This window comes from Mobula hypostoma, chromosome 20, assembly GCF_963921235.1.
Source record: "Mobula hypostoma chromosome 20, sMobHyp1.1, whole genome shotgun sequence".
Classification (NCBI taxonomy): Eukaryota; Metazoa; Chordata; class Chondrichthyes; order Myliobatiformes; family Myliobatidae; genus Mobula; species Mobula hypostoma.
Window position 1 is genome coordinate 51697120 of NC_086116.1, and position 16654 is coordinate 51713773.

At 42.9% G+C, this 16654-nt stretch overlaps 1 protein-coding gene across 1 annotated transcript; it reads left to right on the top strand.

Annotated features, from left to right (window-relative positions):
* Positions 1-1660: 1660 nt before the first annotated feature.
* On the top strand, positions 1661-14896 carry LOC134359246 (C-type lectin BpLec-like). The gene is made up of 5 exons (XM_063072209.1): positions 1661-1715; positions 11252-11406; positions 11778-11915; positions 13026-13140; positions 14820-14896. The coding sequence occupies exons 1-5, from the start codon at positions 1661-1663 to the stop codon at positions 14894-14896; spliced, it is 540 nt and encodes a 179-aa protein (XP_062928279.1).
* Positions 14897-16654: the final 1758 nt, after the last annotated feature.

Here is a 16654-nt window from a genome sequence, read left to right on the forward strand (position 1 = left end):
AGAGCAGACAGACCTGGATACTAATTGTCTACGTATACATGAATCCCACTGCATGGATACAATGGTAATTAACACTTATTTCAGGTGTGATGGTGGAAAGATCAGACATCTTAAGCTGTTACATGTATAGTTCAAGAGGGCATTGTAAATATGGATTTGTTTGAATTGACCTGAATTTTCTTTGATCTTTAGCATATAGAATGTGTGTAGTGCTGGGCAGACAGACATTTCCACCAAAAGCACCTCAATATGATGCCTCCTGTATCTTGCTTTGTTGAATAAAGAGGCGGCTTAATTTCAACCAGTACATTTCTCCGGTGCCTTCATTCATTCAAAAACAGGCATCTCCCGTGACATGCTCCTTCTCATTGCTACCATCATGGAGGAGGTACAGGAGTATGAAGCCACACACTACAGAGAGTCCTATATTCTGTTGTAAGAAGTTAGTCTACTCGTAAATCTCTGAAAGGAAGACGTATGCTCTGTCATCAACCTCAACGGGAGACCAACTCTCTTTGTAGTAATTTGTTAAACATCTCCTAGTTTGTTGCTGTCACGGTCCTGATCGGTTATTTCCTGGGTCCCTTTAAATTTACTTTGCATCACGATCAGGACCGTTGACTCCTTGTTTTCCTTAATTCATTGTTTCCCCGTGCTTCTTGGGCTCTGTAATTAAAGGCACTTGAGTCTCAGCTGAACGATCAATATTTAGTGTCGGGCTTACATCTGCTTGGTACTAGATCGTTACTGGACGTCACCGATGCAAGTGCAAGCAAGTCACCCTGCCAGAGTGAGCCAAGTTACATCACCGGAGCTACTCAAATCTTCTCCCCAAAGTGAGTGCCAGTAAATCGCCTTTCCTCGCTGGAGCCAGCCTGTTAAGTTACCTTACCTGATCGAGCCGCTAAGCTACCTCGCCAGAGCGGATCCGTCAAGTCAACCCACTGAAGTGAGACTAGAGCTGCTGTCTGTAGTTCCTGGGCCATGTCAAGGGCTTGCCACTACTTGGAGCCATTTCGTGTCAAGATATGAACTGTCTATTGTTCTGTGGTACTGTCTCTTGTGTCCTCGTCTCCGTTGAGTAGGTCTGGCCGTTGTGCCGCTTCTCTGAGTTAGGAATTGTCTCCTCGTGCTCTTGTCACCACTGGGTAGGTCCGGCTGTTTGCTTCTACCCTGAGTGGGGGACTGTCTCTTCGTGTTCTCATCTCCACTGAGTAGGTCTGGCCATTTGCCACTACTCTGAGTTGAGGAATACTATCTCTCAGTGTTCTGCGTCCTGTGTCTAAGAGTCCCAGTTCTATGTCCTGTGTACAAGGAGGAGTCCCAGCTCAGTGTTCTGTGTCCTGAGTCTAAGAAAGGTCCAGGCTTCGATGTTCCGAGTTCCAAGTTCGGGTAATCTGATTTTACTGTATGTATCCATTGCATCTCAAAGCAAATGTTTTGCATAGACATTGGTATGGCTAAAGAGGTTAAATTTTCAGGTTGCAAATGTCTCCACAATCTGGGATCTATACACGTATATGTAAATATATCAGGCACAGCTATTTGGATAGCTCAGTGGGAGAGAGAGGAGGGAAGGCAGTAGAATCCCTTTGGAACCTTCACTCTGATTTTGAACCTTTTGTACTTCGAGCCGGAGGAACGGAACTCCACTGTGGAGATGCTGCTCCTGCTGTTTCTGTTGCTGAGCACATTGGCCAACAGTGACGGTGAAGGTAGGCTCGGCTGATGCTTCTATTGTTTTCAGATACAAGCCACTGATCAGAATAAGTGTACGGCTGTGGGGTGGATGATGGAATCTGGGAATTAGTGGATGGCTGCAGCAGGGAATGTCTTTTGTCTGACACTCTGTCTCAGAGTTATTGAATTGGAGTGTGAGACAGAGATTGTCGAGGACATTGGTCAGGTAGAGATGTCAGGTAGAGGTGTCCACAGGGTCCACGTCACAGGAGGCAACAAACGGCTGGCCCAGTGGCTGAGCCCTCTTCTGCCCTGGTCATACGTGTCCATCTGAGACAGACACAGACAGGAATGCAAGGACAGTGCATCTTTGACATATCACGGTTCCAGATATACTGTGTGTATTATCATGTCCCCCAAAATAGAAATTTGGCAAATGTTAGTGTAATTTCTAATGTCTGTAAATTATAATAAAGTTCTGGTCACCGAATGATAGGAAAGATGTCAATAAAATAGAGAGAGTACAGAGAAGATTTACGAGAATGTTGCCTGGGTTTCATCTCCTAAGTTACAGAGAAAGGTTGAACAAGGTAGGTCTTTACTCTTTGGAGTGTAGAAGGTTGAGGGGGGACTTGATAGAGGTATTTAAAATTATGAGGGGGATAGATAGAGTTGACGTGGATAGGCTTTTTCCATTGAGATTGGGGGATATTCAAACAAGAGGACATGAGTTGAGAGTTAAAGGTCAAAAGTTTAGGGGTAACATGAGGGGGAACTTCTTTACTCAGAGAGTGGTAGCTGTGTGGAACGAACTTCCGGCAGAAGAGGTTGAGGCAGGTTCGATGCTGTCATTTAAAGTTAATTTGGATAGATATATGGACAGGAAAGAAATGGAGGGTTATGGACTGAGTGCAGGTCGGTGGGACTAGGTGAGAGTAAGAGTTCGGCACAGACTAGAATGGCCGAGATGGCCTGTTTCCATACTGTAATTGTTATATGGTTATATAATGTGGGAGGAAAAGTTGCCCTGACACCTGCCCTATATAAAGTTGTACCATACTGTGTATCGATCTTCAGAATAAACGGCAAAGAAATACCAGACAAGATAGGCAGACAAGGCTCAAATGGAATGAGGTAGTGATCACTGTCACTCAGGTTAAAGCACCCCACAATCTAATAGGATTAAACGGCCACACATCTCCCAGTCCTCATTGACTAGGAGCTTTGTGAGAGATTTCTCAGGTCTGTGCCCTTGGCTGCTGAAGACACAGACACCAATATTGGAGCCATGGAGATCCGGGATGATGAGACTAGTTGGAGAGTGTAACTCAGCTCCACAAGGAGGAAAATGTCTAAACTCTGTGTGAAAGGAAAGGTGGGGAAACAGATGAAGGGGATAGTAAGGGAAGTGTGCAATTATATTCATGTTCAACTTTCTCATGAAGGCCAATGTCAGTTCTCAGAACACTTATCAGTCCTACTCTGCACCTGTTTTCCATAAGAACACAAGACCACAAGTCATTGGAGCAGAATTGGGCCATTCAGTTCATTGAACCTGATCCACCATTCAACTGTGGCTAACTTATTATCCCTCTCAACCCCATTCTCCTGTTTTCTCCTCATAATATTTGATGTCCTGACTAATCAGGAATCTATCAACCTCTGCCTTAAATATACCCAAAAACTTGGTCTCTGCAGCTGTCTGCAGATTGACCACCCTCTGGCTGGAGAAACTACTCATCATCACTGGTCTAAAGCAGAATCTTACTATTCTGAGGCTGTGCCTTCTAGTCCCAGACTCCCACAATTTAGGAAACATCATCTCCATATCCACTCTATCTAGGGCTTCTAATATTCAAGTGGGTACTGGCCCAGAGCTATCAAAGATGTGTTAACCCTTTCATTCCTGGGATCATTCTCATGAACCTCCTCTGGACCCTCTCTGAGCAAGAGCCCAAAGCAAAGCTGCATTCTCAGTGAAAGAGCCCAAAACTGCTCGCAATACTTGAAGTGCAATCTGAATAATGCTTTATAAAGCCCCAAACTTGCATTCTTGGTTTTATATTCTAGTCCTCTCAAAATGAATGTTAACATTGGATCTGTCTTCTTTACCGTAGACTCAACCTGTAAATTAATGATTTGGGAATCCTGCATGAGGACTCCCAAGTCCCCTTGCACCACTGATTTCTGAATTTTATCCCCATTTAGAAAATTCTCTATGCCTTTAGTCCTTCTCCCAAAGTGCATGAGCATACACTATGACTACACTGTGTTCCATCTATGGCTTCCTTACCCATTCTCCTAATTTGTCTAAGTCTTTCTGCAGAAGCCCTGCTTGTTCAACACTTCCTGCTCCTTCTTCTATCTTCACATTGTCCACAAACCTGGCCACTGTGATGCCAAACCAAGTTATCAGACGATTGATGCTGATGAGAGAAATAAGGGAGAAAATGGAGCAATGTTCAAAATGTTAATGAGAGAGGAGAGAGAGATAACCAAAAAGACACACAATTCAGAATATTGACAGACCGGTTGCTTTGAACCTGAACTGCTTGAAGTTTGATGGACAGGTGATACCCCAGCAGGGGGATAAAAAGAACAGGTTCGGTAAAGCACGACAGACACCACGAGATCACGAGATAACGAGACCCTGGAAGAGTGGTGTGCCCCCACAAGTTGGTGGGAGTTTGGAGGTCCGGTTCGCGGGAACCGACCATAGACGCACAGGGTGAAAAGGGTACGATCGGTGGGAACCTGGTGTGTGTGTCCACCCTTGCCTGGGTGCCGGGTTCACCGCGGAACAACGGTCATATCCGGAATGGAGGGGTCACAGTCGGTGACCACAGAAGACATAAAAGGGGTCCGCCCGAAACCAACTGCGTATAACATCAAAGGTCTGCCTGAATCAAATTTGCATCTCTCTCTCCAAAGGCACAACAGCGATTACTGCGAACTGTACTAGGCTGAACTGAACTCTGCGCACCTTGAGACTGATCATTTTACCCCTAGACTGCGACAGAGCTTGGTTGATTCCTATTACCCTAGTTCTGTGTACGTGTGTTTTATCATTGCTAACCTGTTGCATTTATATCCTTACAATTAGAGTACTGTGTTACTTATTTCTTTAATAAAACTTTATTAGTTTCCAGTAAACCAGACTCCAACTAGTGGTCCATTTCTGCTGGTTTGGCAACCCAGTTACGGGGTACGTAACATAAGTGGGGGCTCGTCCGGGATTTTGAAGGCCAAATTTGGGACTGGGTAAATTGATTGGGTTAAAATTCCCAAAAGAAAGAAAGGGCAAACAGCAGAAATGGAGATTGAGGAATTTCTAAAGGCGCCAACCTTGGAGGCATTAGAGGATGCCAGGAAATCAGAATTGGCAACCGTTGCCAAACGGTTGAATCTTTTTAAGGGGAAGTCGACAATGAGGAGAGCGGAGATGCACAGAGCTATCATTGAGCATTATGTATCTAAAGGTGTGTTTCCTCAAGGGGAGCTGGAGGTGGTATCTATGGGCAAACCTGGTGGAGCAGTACAGCTGCAGATGGAAAAATTGAGACTCGAACACGAGTTCCGAATAAAACAGCTGGAACAAGAAGAGAGGGACAGGCAGTTAGAACGAGAAGCGAGAGAGAAGCAGAAGGACAGGGAATTTGAGCTGGAGAAGTTAAGGATGACACTAGTGCAGGGTCCCATGCCGAACCAAGGTGGAGGGTTCAGGGCGACGCAGGAGGTTAGGCTGGTTCCCCCATTTGAGGAGGCCGATGTTGATCGGTACTTTCTCCATTTTGAAAAAGTCCCTGCAAGTCAGGACTGGCTGAGGGATAAGTGGGCTGTTTTGCTTCAGTGTGTACTTAAAGGAAAAACTCAGCAAGCTTACTTGGCTTTGTCTGCAGAAGATGCCCAGAGGTATGATGTGGTGAAAGAAGCGATACTCAGGATTTATGAGTTGGTCCCGGAGGCATACCGGCAGAGGTTCTGGAATGCGAGGAAGCAGTGGGGCCGCACGTATTTAGAGTTTGCCCGTGAGATGCAGATGTGAGTGTTGGCGCACCTCAAAAGGGTTCAATGGGGATTATGACGGACTGCTACAGCTAATACTGATTGAGCAGTTTAAAGGCAAACAACAGGAATTCTGCAGATGCTGGAAATTCAAGCAACATACATCAAAGTTGCTGGTGAACGCAGCAGGCCAAGCAGCATCTCTAGGAAGAGGCGCAGTCGACGTTTCAGGCTGAGACCGTCCCTGAAGGTATGACGCCCTATCTAGATGAGAAAGAGGCAGAAACCTTAGCCGCAACTGCTAAGTTAGCGGATGAATACACGTTAACGCACAAAGCGAAAGTTTACTCCGAGTAAAAGCTACCAGAATGGTAGTCAAGAGGGCAGAGAGAGTCTGCCAGAAAAGTCAGAAAGTAAGCCGGGAACCATTGAGAAGGATAGGGAAGACCGGGAGCAGTTTGGTAGGAAGTCTCCTGGGGTCGTATGCTATAATTGTGGGAAAGCCGGTCACTTTGCGTCCAGGTGCTTTGCCCCAAAGAAGGAGATGGGGAAAGGAAAAACGATGGTTCCGATTGGCTGTATTGAGCTGGCAAACAAACCGCTAGGGGAGAAGGGGTCTGATGAAGTTCAGGAAGTGTGCGAGAAGTTTATTTCAGCTGGATTGGTGTCGGTGAAGGAGGGGTTAAACCCGGTTCCAGTACGGATCTGGAGATACATTGGAGCTTGTCAGTCATTGATCTTAAAGAATGTGTTAGACTTTAGTTCAGAGACTGTAATTTCAATAATTATATCATAGATAACTGCTATTAATCCCTTCTGGAGAGGATTTAAACCTAAAATTTTATCTGTGATATCAGTAGGATTTGAAGTCGGAAAGGTAGGCAATATAGTATTTAAAAAATTTCTTATTTGTAAGTATCTAAAAAAAATGGGATCTAGGCAAATCAAAATTCTTAGATAACTGTTCAAAAGACATAAAACAGTTATCCAGAAATAAGTCATGAAAACATGTTATACCTTTCGTTTTCCATATCAAAAAGGCTTGGACCATAACCAAGGGTTGAAAAAAGAAATTAGATATAATAGGAGCCAGTGGGCTATTATGTGAAGGAGGGAGTACTAATGAGGAAATGGAGACCGAGTACCGTGCCCGCAGATGAGGAATGGGGGGTGGTGCACCAGGTGGTAGTGCCGAAAATTTATGGGGATGAGATTTTTAACCTGGCCCACAAGATACCCCTCGGCGGACATTTTGGGGTGAGGAAAACAGTCGATAGAATCATGAAAGAGTTTTATTGGCCGCACAGGAGGAAGGATGCTATTGACTATTGTAGACGTGAGCTAACACAGTTACAGGCTATTGATTTGTTAACAGTTTGCCACGATAAGCAAGCAGACCTAGTCAGTGTTATCACGAAAATTAATGAGGCTAGGGTGCCACCTGATAAGGCGAAAACCCATTTTGAAAAGATAAGTATGGTGCCGACCAGATGGGAGAAGTCTATTGTTTTGGCCAGCTTTGCTGATAAGGTCTCTCCCTTAACCCCCGAACAGAGTGAGCCGCTGAGAAAGCTAATTAACCGGCACGCAGACGTATGTCCGGATGTCCCGAGGCGATGCAAAGAGCTGGTACATGGTGTTGTTGTCACATCAGGTCAGCCTAGTGAGCAACACCCTATAGGATGATTAATTCAGTGCCAAAAGGGCTAAAGAACGCAGAAGCGTATATTGACAATTTAGTGGTCTGGAGTGACACGTGGGAGGGGCACATTGTAGCAGTAGAGGAACTGTTTAAAAAGCTGTCTGAAGGCCAGCCTGACAGTGAACCTCGCAAAAAGTGAATTCGGCCACGCGAAGATCACTTATCTGGGATTTGTGGTAGGACAGGGGCAACTGGCACCGATGCAGACTAAGGTGTGGGCTATCTCTGAAGTCCCCACCCCGACAGACAAGAGGGCCCTGAGGAGGTTCTTGAGGATGGAGAGGTACTATCGGAAGTTTTGCAAAAACTTTGCAGATATTACCCTCCCTCTTACTAAGCTCTTGCCAAAGAATGCGAAGTTTGTGTGGGACGACCTTTGTTATATTCGTCCGGCACGGAAACCACTGATAACTTACACTGATCACAACCCATTGGTGTTTTCGGCCACTATGAAGGATAAAAACAAAAGGTTGCTCTGTTGGAGCCTGGTCTTAGAGAAACTTGTTATTAAAATAGAACATACAAAAGGAACGGAAAATGTGATTGCTGACTGTCTGTCAAGGTGTTGACAACTTAAAGTTCTCTGTATTAGCCGAATAGCTGATGACCCTGTATATTAGTGTGTATCTAATACTGTATTCATGCCCATAATTTTTACCCCAGTAAAAATCCTTTGAAGGACAGGGGTGAGACGCCAAACCAAGTTATCAGACAACTGATGCTGATGAACTGTTTGAAGTTTGATGGACAGGCGATACCCCAGCAGGGGGATAAAAAGAACAGGTTCGCTAAGGCACGACAGACACCATGAGATCACGAGATAACGAGATCTCCACACATCTTCCCTGGACACACACCCTCAGTGAGTTGCTCCCTCAATAAAACCAAGCTAGTGCCTTGAGCTGTGTTCCCAGCTTCTATTTCACTAATTCTCAAAAAAGATAAGGATCCTACTGAATGTGCATCTTACTGGTTTACTATATCTTTGCTGAATGTGGATTCTAAGATTTTTTTCTAAAATATTGGCAATGAGATTTGAGAATGTATTACCTCAAATCATTTCTGCTGATCAGACTGGATTTATTAAAAATCATTACTCTTCTTTTAATATTAGGAGATTAATGAATATTGTTTATACGCCTTCACCCAGAATTCCAGAATGTGTTATTTCATTGGATGCTGAGAAAGCTTTTGACAGAATTGAATGGAAATATTTATTTAACACCCTTGAGAAATTTATTTCGATATTTATATCTTGGATTAAACTGATATATCTCACCCCTTTGGCTTCAATATTTACTAACAATCAAAGATCCCCTCTTTTTCATCTATTCCGTGGTACTAGGCAGGGCTGTCCGCTTAGTCCAGTACTGTTTGATATTGCTTTGGAACCTCTAGCTATTGCTATTCGTGACTCCCCTAATATATTTGGCATTACCCGTGGAAATGAGACTCATAAATTATCACTATATGCATATGATTTACTATTTTATATATTTCTAACCCAGGAAAATCTATTCCGGCAGTATTAACTTTGCTTGCTCAGTTTAGTAGTTTTTCTGGTTACAAACTGAACTTAGGTAAGAGTGAACTTTTCCCATTAAATATGCAGGTTCCCATTTATAGACATTCTCCATTTAGAGTGACTACTGACTACTTTACTTTTTTGGGAGTTAAAATTACTAAGAAACATAAGGACCTATTCAATTTCAATCTTTTCCCGTTAATTAATCAGGTTAAACAACTGATTACTAAGTGGTCCCCATTGTCTCTATCATTGATTGGCCGAATCAATGCTATTAAAATGATTATTTTACCTAAATTTTTATATTTATTTCAAATAATACCAATTTTTATTCCTAAATCCTTTTTTGATACTATTGATTCTAAAATTTTCTCTTATATATGGCAAAACAGAAATCCCAGATTAAGTAAAAAATATTTACAGAAATCCAAGAAAGATGGTGGTTTAGCACTGCCTAACCTAAGATTTTATTATTGGGCAAATAATATTCAATATTTAATATTTCGGACATAAGATTGGACTATAACTCCAAGCCCATATTGGTAAACCTTGAAGGCTACTCTGTACAAGAGTTCTCTTTAGCTTCCATTTTAGGAACCTCACTTCCTTTTGTACTATCTGAATTGAATAAACAAATGGTTAACCCAGTAGTTAAACATACATTGCGAATATGGTTTCAATTTCGTAATTTTTTGGTTTGAACAAATTTATGTTATCAAGTCCTATTATATCTGATAAAATTAAAAATGAATGGGAAAGGGAACTTCAACTTTGTCTACCTATAGAGAAATGGGATGACATTTTTCAATTAGTTAGTACTTCTTCTATATGTGCTAAACATACATTAATACGATTTAAAGTAGTGCACAAAGCCCATATGTATAAAGATAAATTAGCCCGTTTTTATTCCCATATAAACCCTATTTGTGACAGATGTCACTCTGAGGTGGTTTCTTTAACTCATGTTTTGGTCCTGTCCTCTCTTGGAAAAATGTTGGAAAGATATTTTTGATATTCTCTCGACAGTTCTATGTTCTGATTTACAACCCCATACTGTTACAGCAATTTTTGCATTGCCAATGGTAGAACATAGATCTTTGTCTTCTTCAGCCTGTCAGATGATAGCATTTGTTACTTTAATGGCCAGAAGATCTATTTTGTTGAACTGGAAGGAAATTAATCCTCCTACTACATTCCAATGGTTTTCCCAAACTGTATTAAGTTTAAATTTAGAAAAAATTAGAAGTGATATTTTTGATCCTTCAGTTAAATTTGAAGAAACTTGGAAACCTTATATGCAACATTTTCATATGATGTAATTTGACCTTCCAAATCTTCTTTATTAACTTAAAATATATGATTAGAGGAGCGGAGTTGACAACATTACTGAACGTTTTTGATTCAAGATATTGGTCTAGCCCTGTTTTGTTCTGTTTGCTTTTTTTTGGGTTTAGTATTTAGTTTTTTCCCCCTTTTTTGGGGGGGGTTGCTTTGTTTATATATATTTTTTTCTTTTTATTTCTCTATGACTAATTTCATCATGAGTTTGGAAGTCTATTATACCTATGTTATTTGAAATCTTTTTTGTATATGTTTATTAATAATATTATTCCAATCTCCTTGTATTAACATGGTTATTGTGTTTATAATTTTGAAAATTAATAAAAACATTTAAAAAGAAAAGAAAGAGCTGTGTTCCCTCCTGCACAGCCCACAAACTGACTGATCTCCCTCTTTGCCCTCTCTCTGCTTCACCTTTGAACTCCAGCAGTTTTTGATTTTATTTCTGATTTCCTGCATCTGCAGTATTTTGTTTATAGTCCAACATGTCACTCCCTGTTGGGTCCCAAGGCTTTCATTATTCTGAATGTAAAGCCTTGTGGACTTTGGACAATGTTTCCAAAGATCCAGTAGGAATGCAGTAAACAGCACAGCACATGAACACTGCCTGTTCATTTGTTAGTCAAATACAACCTTCCTTTCACATCTCTGTGTGACTGACCTTGATTAACTACACCGCTCTAAATGACGAGTTGTGCTGTCACTCAGAACATTTCCCAACACCTTGTCCACTCCCTGTGTCAGGCCGATCAGCCTGCAGTTCCTCCATCTGTCTCTTTCCCCTTTTACAAGAGGTGGACTGGGGGAGATCACATTAGGTCTATATTAAACAGTAGAGGGGCCACAGCTACAGCTGGTGCTCCCTCCTCCCCTTGAACCCTGACCTTCTGTGTGTCCATCAAGGTCTGGTGTTGTGAAACAGCAAAATCTGTGACTGCTTGTAACTGGCATTTTGGTTATTGTAGTTGATTTAAATTCTAATTCTCTTTCACTGAAAGGGACAAACAATTCCTTGGTTCTGAAGAGGACTCAGCGGGACCTTCAAAACTATAGACTATCCAGAGGACCCTGTGATGAAAACTGGTTTTATTTTCCTCCCTTAAACTCCTGTTACTGGTTTTTCAGTGACATTAAGACATGGATGGCAGCTGAGGTAAGTCCCTGGAATAAGTGATTTCTCTGGGAGTCCTGGTGAATACTGGTCTCTGCTGGTTCATTCCCATGAACTCACAGCACAGCCTCTAGCTGAATAGTCCGTGATGAGTCCCTGTGTTCCAGGGTGTTTCACTGCAGCCGTGGGCTCTGGTTTCTATCAGTTGGATCAATGGGTGAAATATTTGGATTATAGGGGAAACTCCACATCCAGGAGTTAAGTGTGGGTTTGACAACAACAAGATTGAAGAACAAGAACTTTGTTTCATGTGAACAAAGTTGTTGAATTTCTGGATGATTTACAGAGGGATGTCTAGCAGAATGAAGAATGGTGATTCTCAGCAAAAGAAAAATCATTTCTTTTCTTTAAAGGAGTTCTGTAATCAGCTCCCACATTCTGGACATCTGGCATCTGTGTCCTCAAGCATTCATAACTTCATTTCTGACGTGGTCAGTGCTGTGGATGAAAGCAAAAAATGGACATGGATTGGCCTGAACGACATAGGGAAGGTAAAGTTTATAATGACGTGTTCCTTTGCCACCACAAACAGAATTACACCTGACATCGTGCAGAGTAACAAGGATGTGACGGTGTGGGGGTTAGGTTACTCAATGTATCCTAATGATCCATGGACACAAGTTTGAATCCCATCCAAGCAGCCAGGGAATTTGGATCCAAGTAAATAAAATGCAGTAAATCTGGAGTCAAACATTACTATCAGAAATGGTGACATTGAAACCACCAGACTGTTGTAAAAAGTCATCCGGTTCGCTATTGTTCTTCAGGCTGAGGAATTTGCCATCCTTCCCCAGTCTGGCCTCACTGTGACTCCAGAGATCCATCAATGTGTTGACTCTTCCCTGCCCTCTGAAGCGGTCAGAGGATGATCAGAGAAGGACAATGAATGTTGCTCTGACCAGTGTCACCGCATTCCTGTCAAGAAATAAATTCTACATGTTTATGTCCATTTATCTCCACATGAGACTCCTCTCTCCCTCCTTCATCTGACATGATCAGTGTGTCTTTCCTTTCTCTCTCATAATTGTCTTTGTTGTTCCTTAAACGTACTTAAACAATCCCCATGAGTTACATGTTAAACACTCTGGAGAAAATTTGTTTCTCGCCAGGCGTCTGCTGGGTTGAGCAGTGACTCTGGAGTAAATGGTTCCTCAACTACTTTCACATGCTCACTACCTTTTGTGCAATTATGTTGTCTCTCAGCTCCCCTTTAACATCCCATCTCCAGTTCCCATTTCGTTTTGTAGACTGTGTCCATTCGTGTGCAGTGATGTTAAGTTCTTCCGTCATTTGATCCTCTGGTGTTTATGAAATCAGTCTGTGTATTTGTGTTCAATTACTCATTGTCTGAGTTGTCATTAATTCCTTCTCCCTGACTTTTACTCTCAGATCCGGTTTCTTTTGTTCCAAGGATTCTGTTACTTCCATGAGATTTCCCCCACCCTGACAGTCCGTCATTTAAAATCTCATTCACTGCCCTGTTTGTCCTGGCTGCTCGTATTCTGGTCTCACTCGGACTCGGGTCCAGCTCCTCCCTGTACCATTAAGTGACAGGTTACTCAGTGTTCCCACAGGAGTAACCACTGATTTATATCCCACAGGAAGGCACTTTCACATGGATTGATGGAACTTCCTACACTTATAGAAAATGGTCTGCAAATGAACCCAATCATAGTGAAGACAATGAAGACTGTGTGCAAATGTATTGTTTTTCAGGTAAATGCCCAGCAGTTAGAGGAGGATAAATGGGATGTAATGCAGGGACAGGGGAACAGTCAGTGTATGAAGATGAAAAAAAAACAGACAATACTGGGAATCTAAGGTAAAACCTGCAATTTCACAAACACTCAGCAGGTCAGGCAGCATCTATAGAGAGAACAACAGAGTTGAAATTTCACAATGAAAACCCTTAGGTTCAACTCAGTGTGAGCTTGCAGGTGGAGCAATGCACAAGAGATGTAATATCAGGTTTGTGTCACTGAAGATAAAGAAACTCAAAGTACAAAGTTCAAAGTAAATTTAATATCAAAGCACATATATGTCATGATAAACTACCCTGAGATTCATTTGCTTGTGGGCATTCACAGTAAATACAAATAAAGCCAATAGAATCAATGAAAAATTACACACAAAGACAGACAAGAGACAATGAATTGTGCAATAGAAAAGAAAAACAAAATAATAATAATAATAATAAATCTAAGTAATGAATAATATTGGGAGCATTAGTTATGGAGTCCTTGAAAGTGATCCCATAGATTGTGCTGTCAGTTCCGTGTTGGGGTGAGTGGGGTTATTCACTCTAGTTCAGGAGCCTGATGGTTGAGGAGTAATAACTGTTCCTGATGGTGTGAGACCCAAGGCTCCTGTATCTTTTTCCTGATGGCAGCAGCATGAGGAGAGCATGTGGGGGTCCTTGATAATGGAAGCTGTTCTCCTGCAACAGCACACCCTGTAGATGTGCTCAGTGGTGGAGAGAGCATTATGTGTGATGGACTGGGCTGTATCCACTACCTTTTGTAGGCTTTTTCGTTCAAGGTGTTTCCAATCCAAGCGGTGATACAACCAGTCAGTATACTTTTAACATGCATCTATAGAAGTTTGTCAAAATTTTAGGTGACCTGCTGAATCCTCATAAACTTCCAAGAAAGCAGAGGTCCTGCCATGCCTTCTTTGTAATGGCATTTTATCTGCTGGCCTGCAGGGCACATTCTTTGAAATGACTTCACCAAGAATATAAAGAACTCAACCTCTGATCCCCTGATAAGGACTGGCTTGTGGGCCTCCGATTTCCTCCTCATAACACAAAGGAAAAATAAAACTTTTCTGAGTGAAGCTGAAACTAGAAATACTATGTTCATCTTCTACACTCCAGAGATTCCTCATTGGAGGTCGATGAAATGGTGAGGATTTAATTTATCTCTGATGTGATAGCCATGCTCTCCAGCCCACACAGGGAGTTTCAGCCTAGGCTAAGCCCAGCCACTTCAATCTGGAACAGTCCAAATCCCAAGTGAATATTGTGAGGTGTCAGTTTTGAGGAACAGACACTCTGACTACACATAGGCCACAACAGAAAGTGACTCACTTTATTTACAAGGCAAACCCATGAATGAAGGTCAGGAAATATTCATGACTCACAGACACCGACTCAAAAACAGGAAACATTTCGATTAAGCAGAAAAGAAAAAATGCTGGAAATGCTCATCAGATCAAGCAGCATCTGTGGAGAGAGATATAGAGATAATGTTCCCATTAATGACCTTCCTGTTTTGCTTTCGCACACGCTGCCTGACCAACTGAGTATTTCCAGAATTATTTTCAGTTTTTTTAGCATCTGCAAAATTATACTTGCGGATTAATGGGTCAATGTTGGATTCCTTTTCTGTTTCAAGATGAGAAAGTTTGGTATGATCAAGGCTGTGAAGACGCTGAAAGTTTTGTTTGTGCCTACAACCTTCACTGTATTTAGAAGACTCCAGAACGGTGCACTCATCGTTTCCAGCGGTGGATTCAGTGCCTTGGTTTCTTTGCAGCTGCTCTCAGTGTTTGTGGTGACCGTACTCATTTAGTTTCTCAGTCAATAATAAAGAGATCTGCATTCTGTAGGCCTTTAGCATCACTGAGGTCTTCTCTAATGGGAGCTTAGAAAAAAGTCTGTTGTAGTCAGCCTCTGAAATTATAGACAAAGCTAACCGTGTATCCAGCTCTATTTTCAGTTTTACACCAGTTGTGTCTATCGTGATCCACATGATTTTGTAATCCACTTCAGCAATACAATGCAGTTATAGGCATGACAGCTCACCTTTGTTAAACTCTGTGGTGTCTGATTCCTTTTCACATTCAAAAAGGAATGCATTTAAGCATTTGCTTAATTTATTGTTTGAACCTTTTCACTAGATTGTGCATTTTTGTCTGCCTTACACAGTCTCTCCATGTGATCTTGTCTGTGACACCTTCTGCAAACTTTTTGTCATGGTCCGGTCCGTGAAGTCCGCATTCCGGTTCACAGTCCAGTCCATGGACTCTGGACTCCAGGTCTTCCAGCTGTCCCTTGTTTCATTTGGGCTTAATCATAGGCACCTGATGCTCGTCTTGGGGCTGGGAATATAAGTGGCCCTGGGATCGACTGTGGTTGCTGGTTTATCTTGTTGGTATATCCCATCTTTGCCTCTGTGGGGTAAGTCAGGCTGTCTTTGCTGTTACCCTGAGGCTAGACTGTTCCCTTCCCTTCCCCTTCATTCTGGAGCCTTGCCCGCAACCTGTGTCTGGAGCCTTCCCTGCAGCCTGGTCAAGTTCTACCACTGGAGCAAGACTGGAGCCTTGCTGTGTCAAGATAAGTAACTGTCTATCATTGAGTTGGAACTGTCTCTGTGTCCACACCTTCGCTAGGTGGGTCTGGCCATTTGCCGCTACCTAGTGCTGGAAACTGTCTCTGTGTCCATGCCTTCACTAGGTAGGTCTGGCCATTTGCTGCTACCTAGTGCTGGAAACTGTCTCTGAGTCCACACCTTCGCTAGGTAGGTCTAGCCATTTGCCGCTACCTAGTGCTGGGAACTGTCTCTGTGTCCACACCTTCGCTAGGTAGGTCTGGCCGTTTGCCACTACCTAGTGTTGGGAACCATCTCTGTGTCCACGCCTTCGCTAGGTAGGTCCAGCTCTTTGCCGCTACCTAGTGTTAGGAACCATCTCATCATGTTCAGCACTCTGTGTAGAGCCCCGGCCCCAAGTCCTGTTCCCAAAGAGGGGTCCTGGCTCTGTGTTCCATGTTCCTGTGTTCCTGTCCTCCCCAAGACCAAGGCTCGGCTGTTCCTTAGTACCAAGTCAAGGCTTCATGTTCTTGTCCTGTGCTGGAGTTCCCTCATCTTGCCCAGTTGTCTCTCGTTCTGTCCTGTAGCCTCACCTAGTCCTGTTTCCCAAGACCACGTCATGTCTTCGCCTCATTCTAGAGTCCGAGCCCGAGTCAAGACCTAGGCTCTGGGTCCTTGTCCAGTCTCTGGCTCGGAGTCTGAACCCAAGCCTCGTTATGTCCTCGCCGTGAAGTACCCAAACCATGAAGTACCCAAGCCATGAAGAACCCAAGCCATGTCCAGTCCTGTAGCCACATCATGTCCTCGCCTAGTTCCAGGGTCTGAGCCCGAGACAAGACCCAGGTTCTGGATCATTGTCCAGTCTCCAGCTCGGAGTCCAAGCCCAGGCTCCTAGTTCCCAGTTCCTTGTCCTGGTCCCA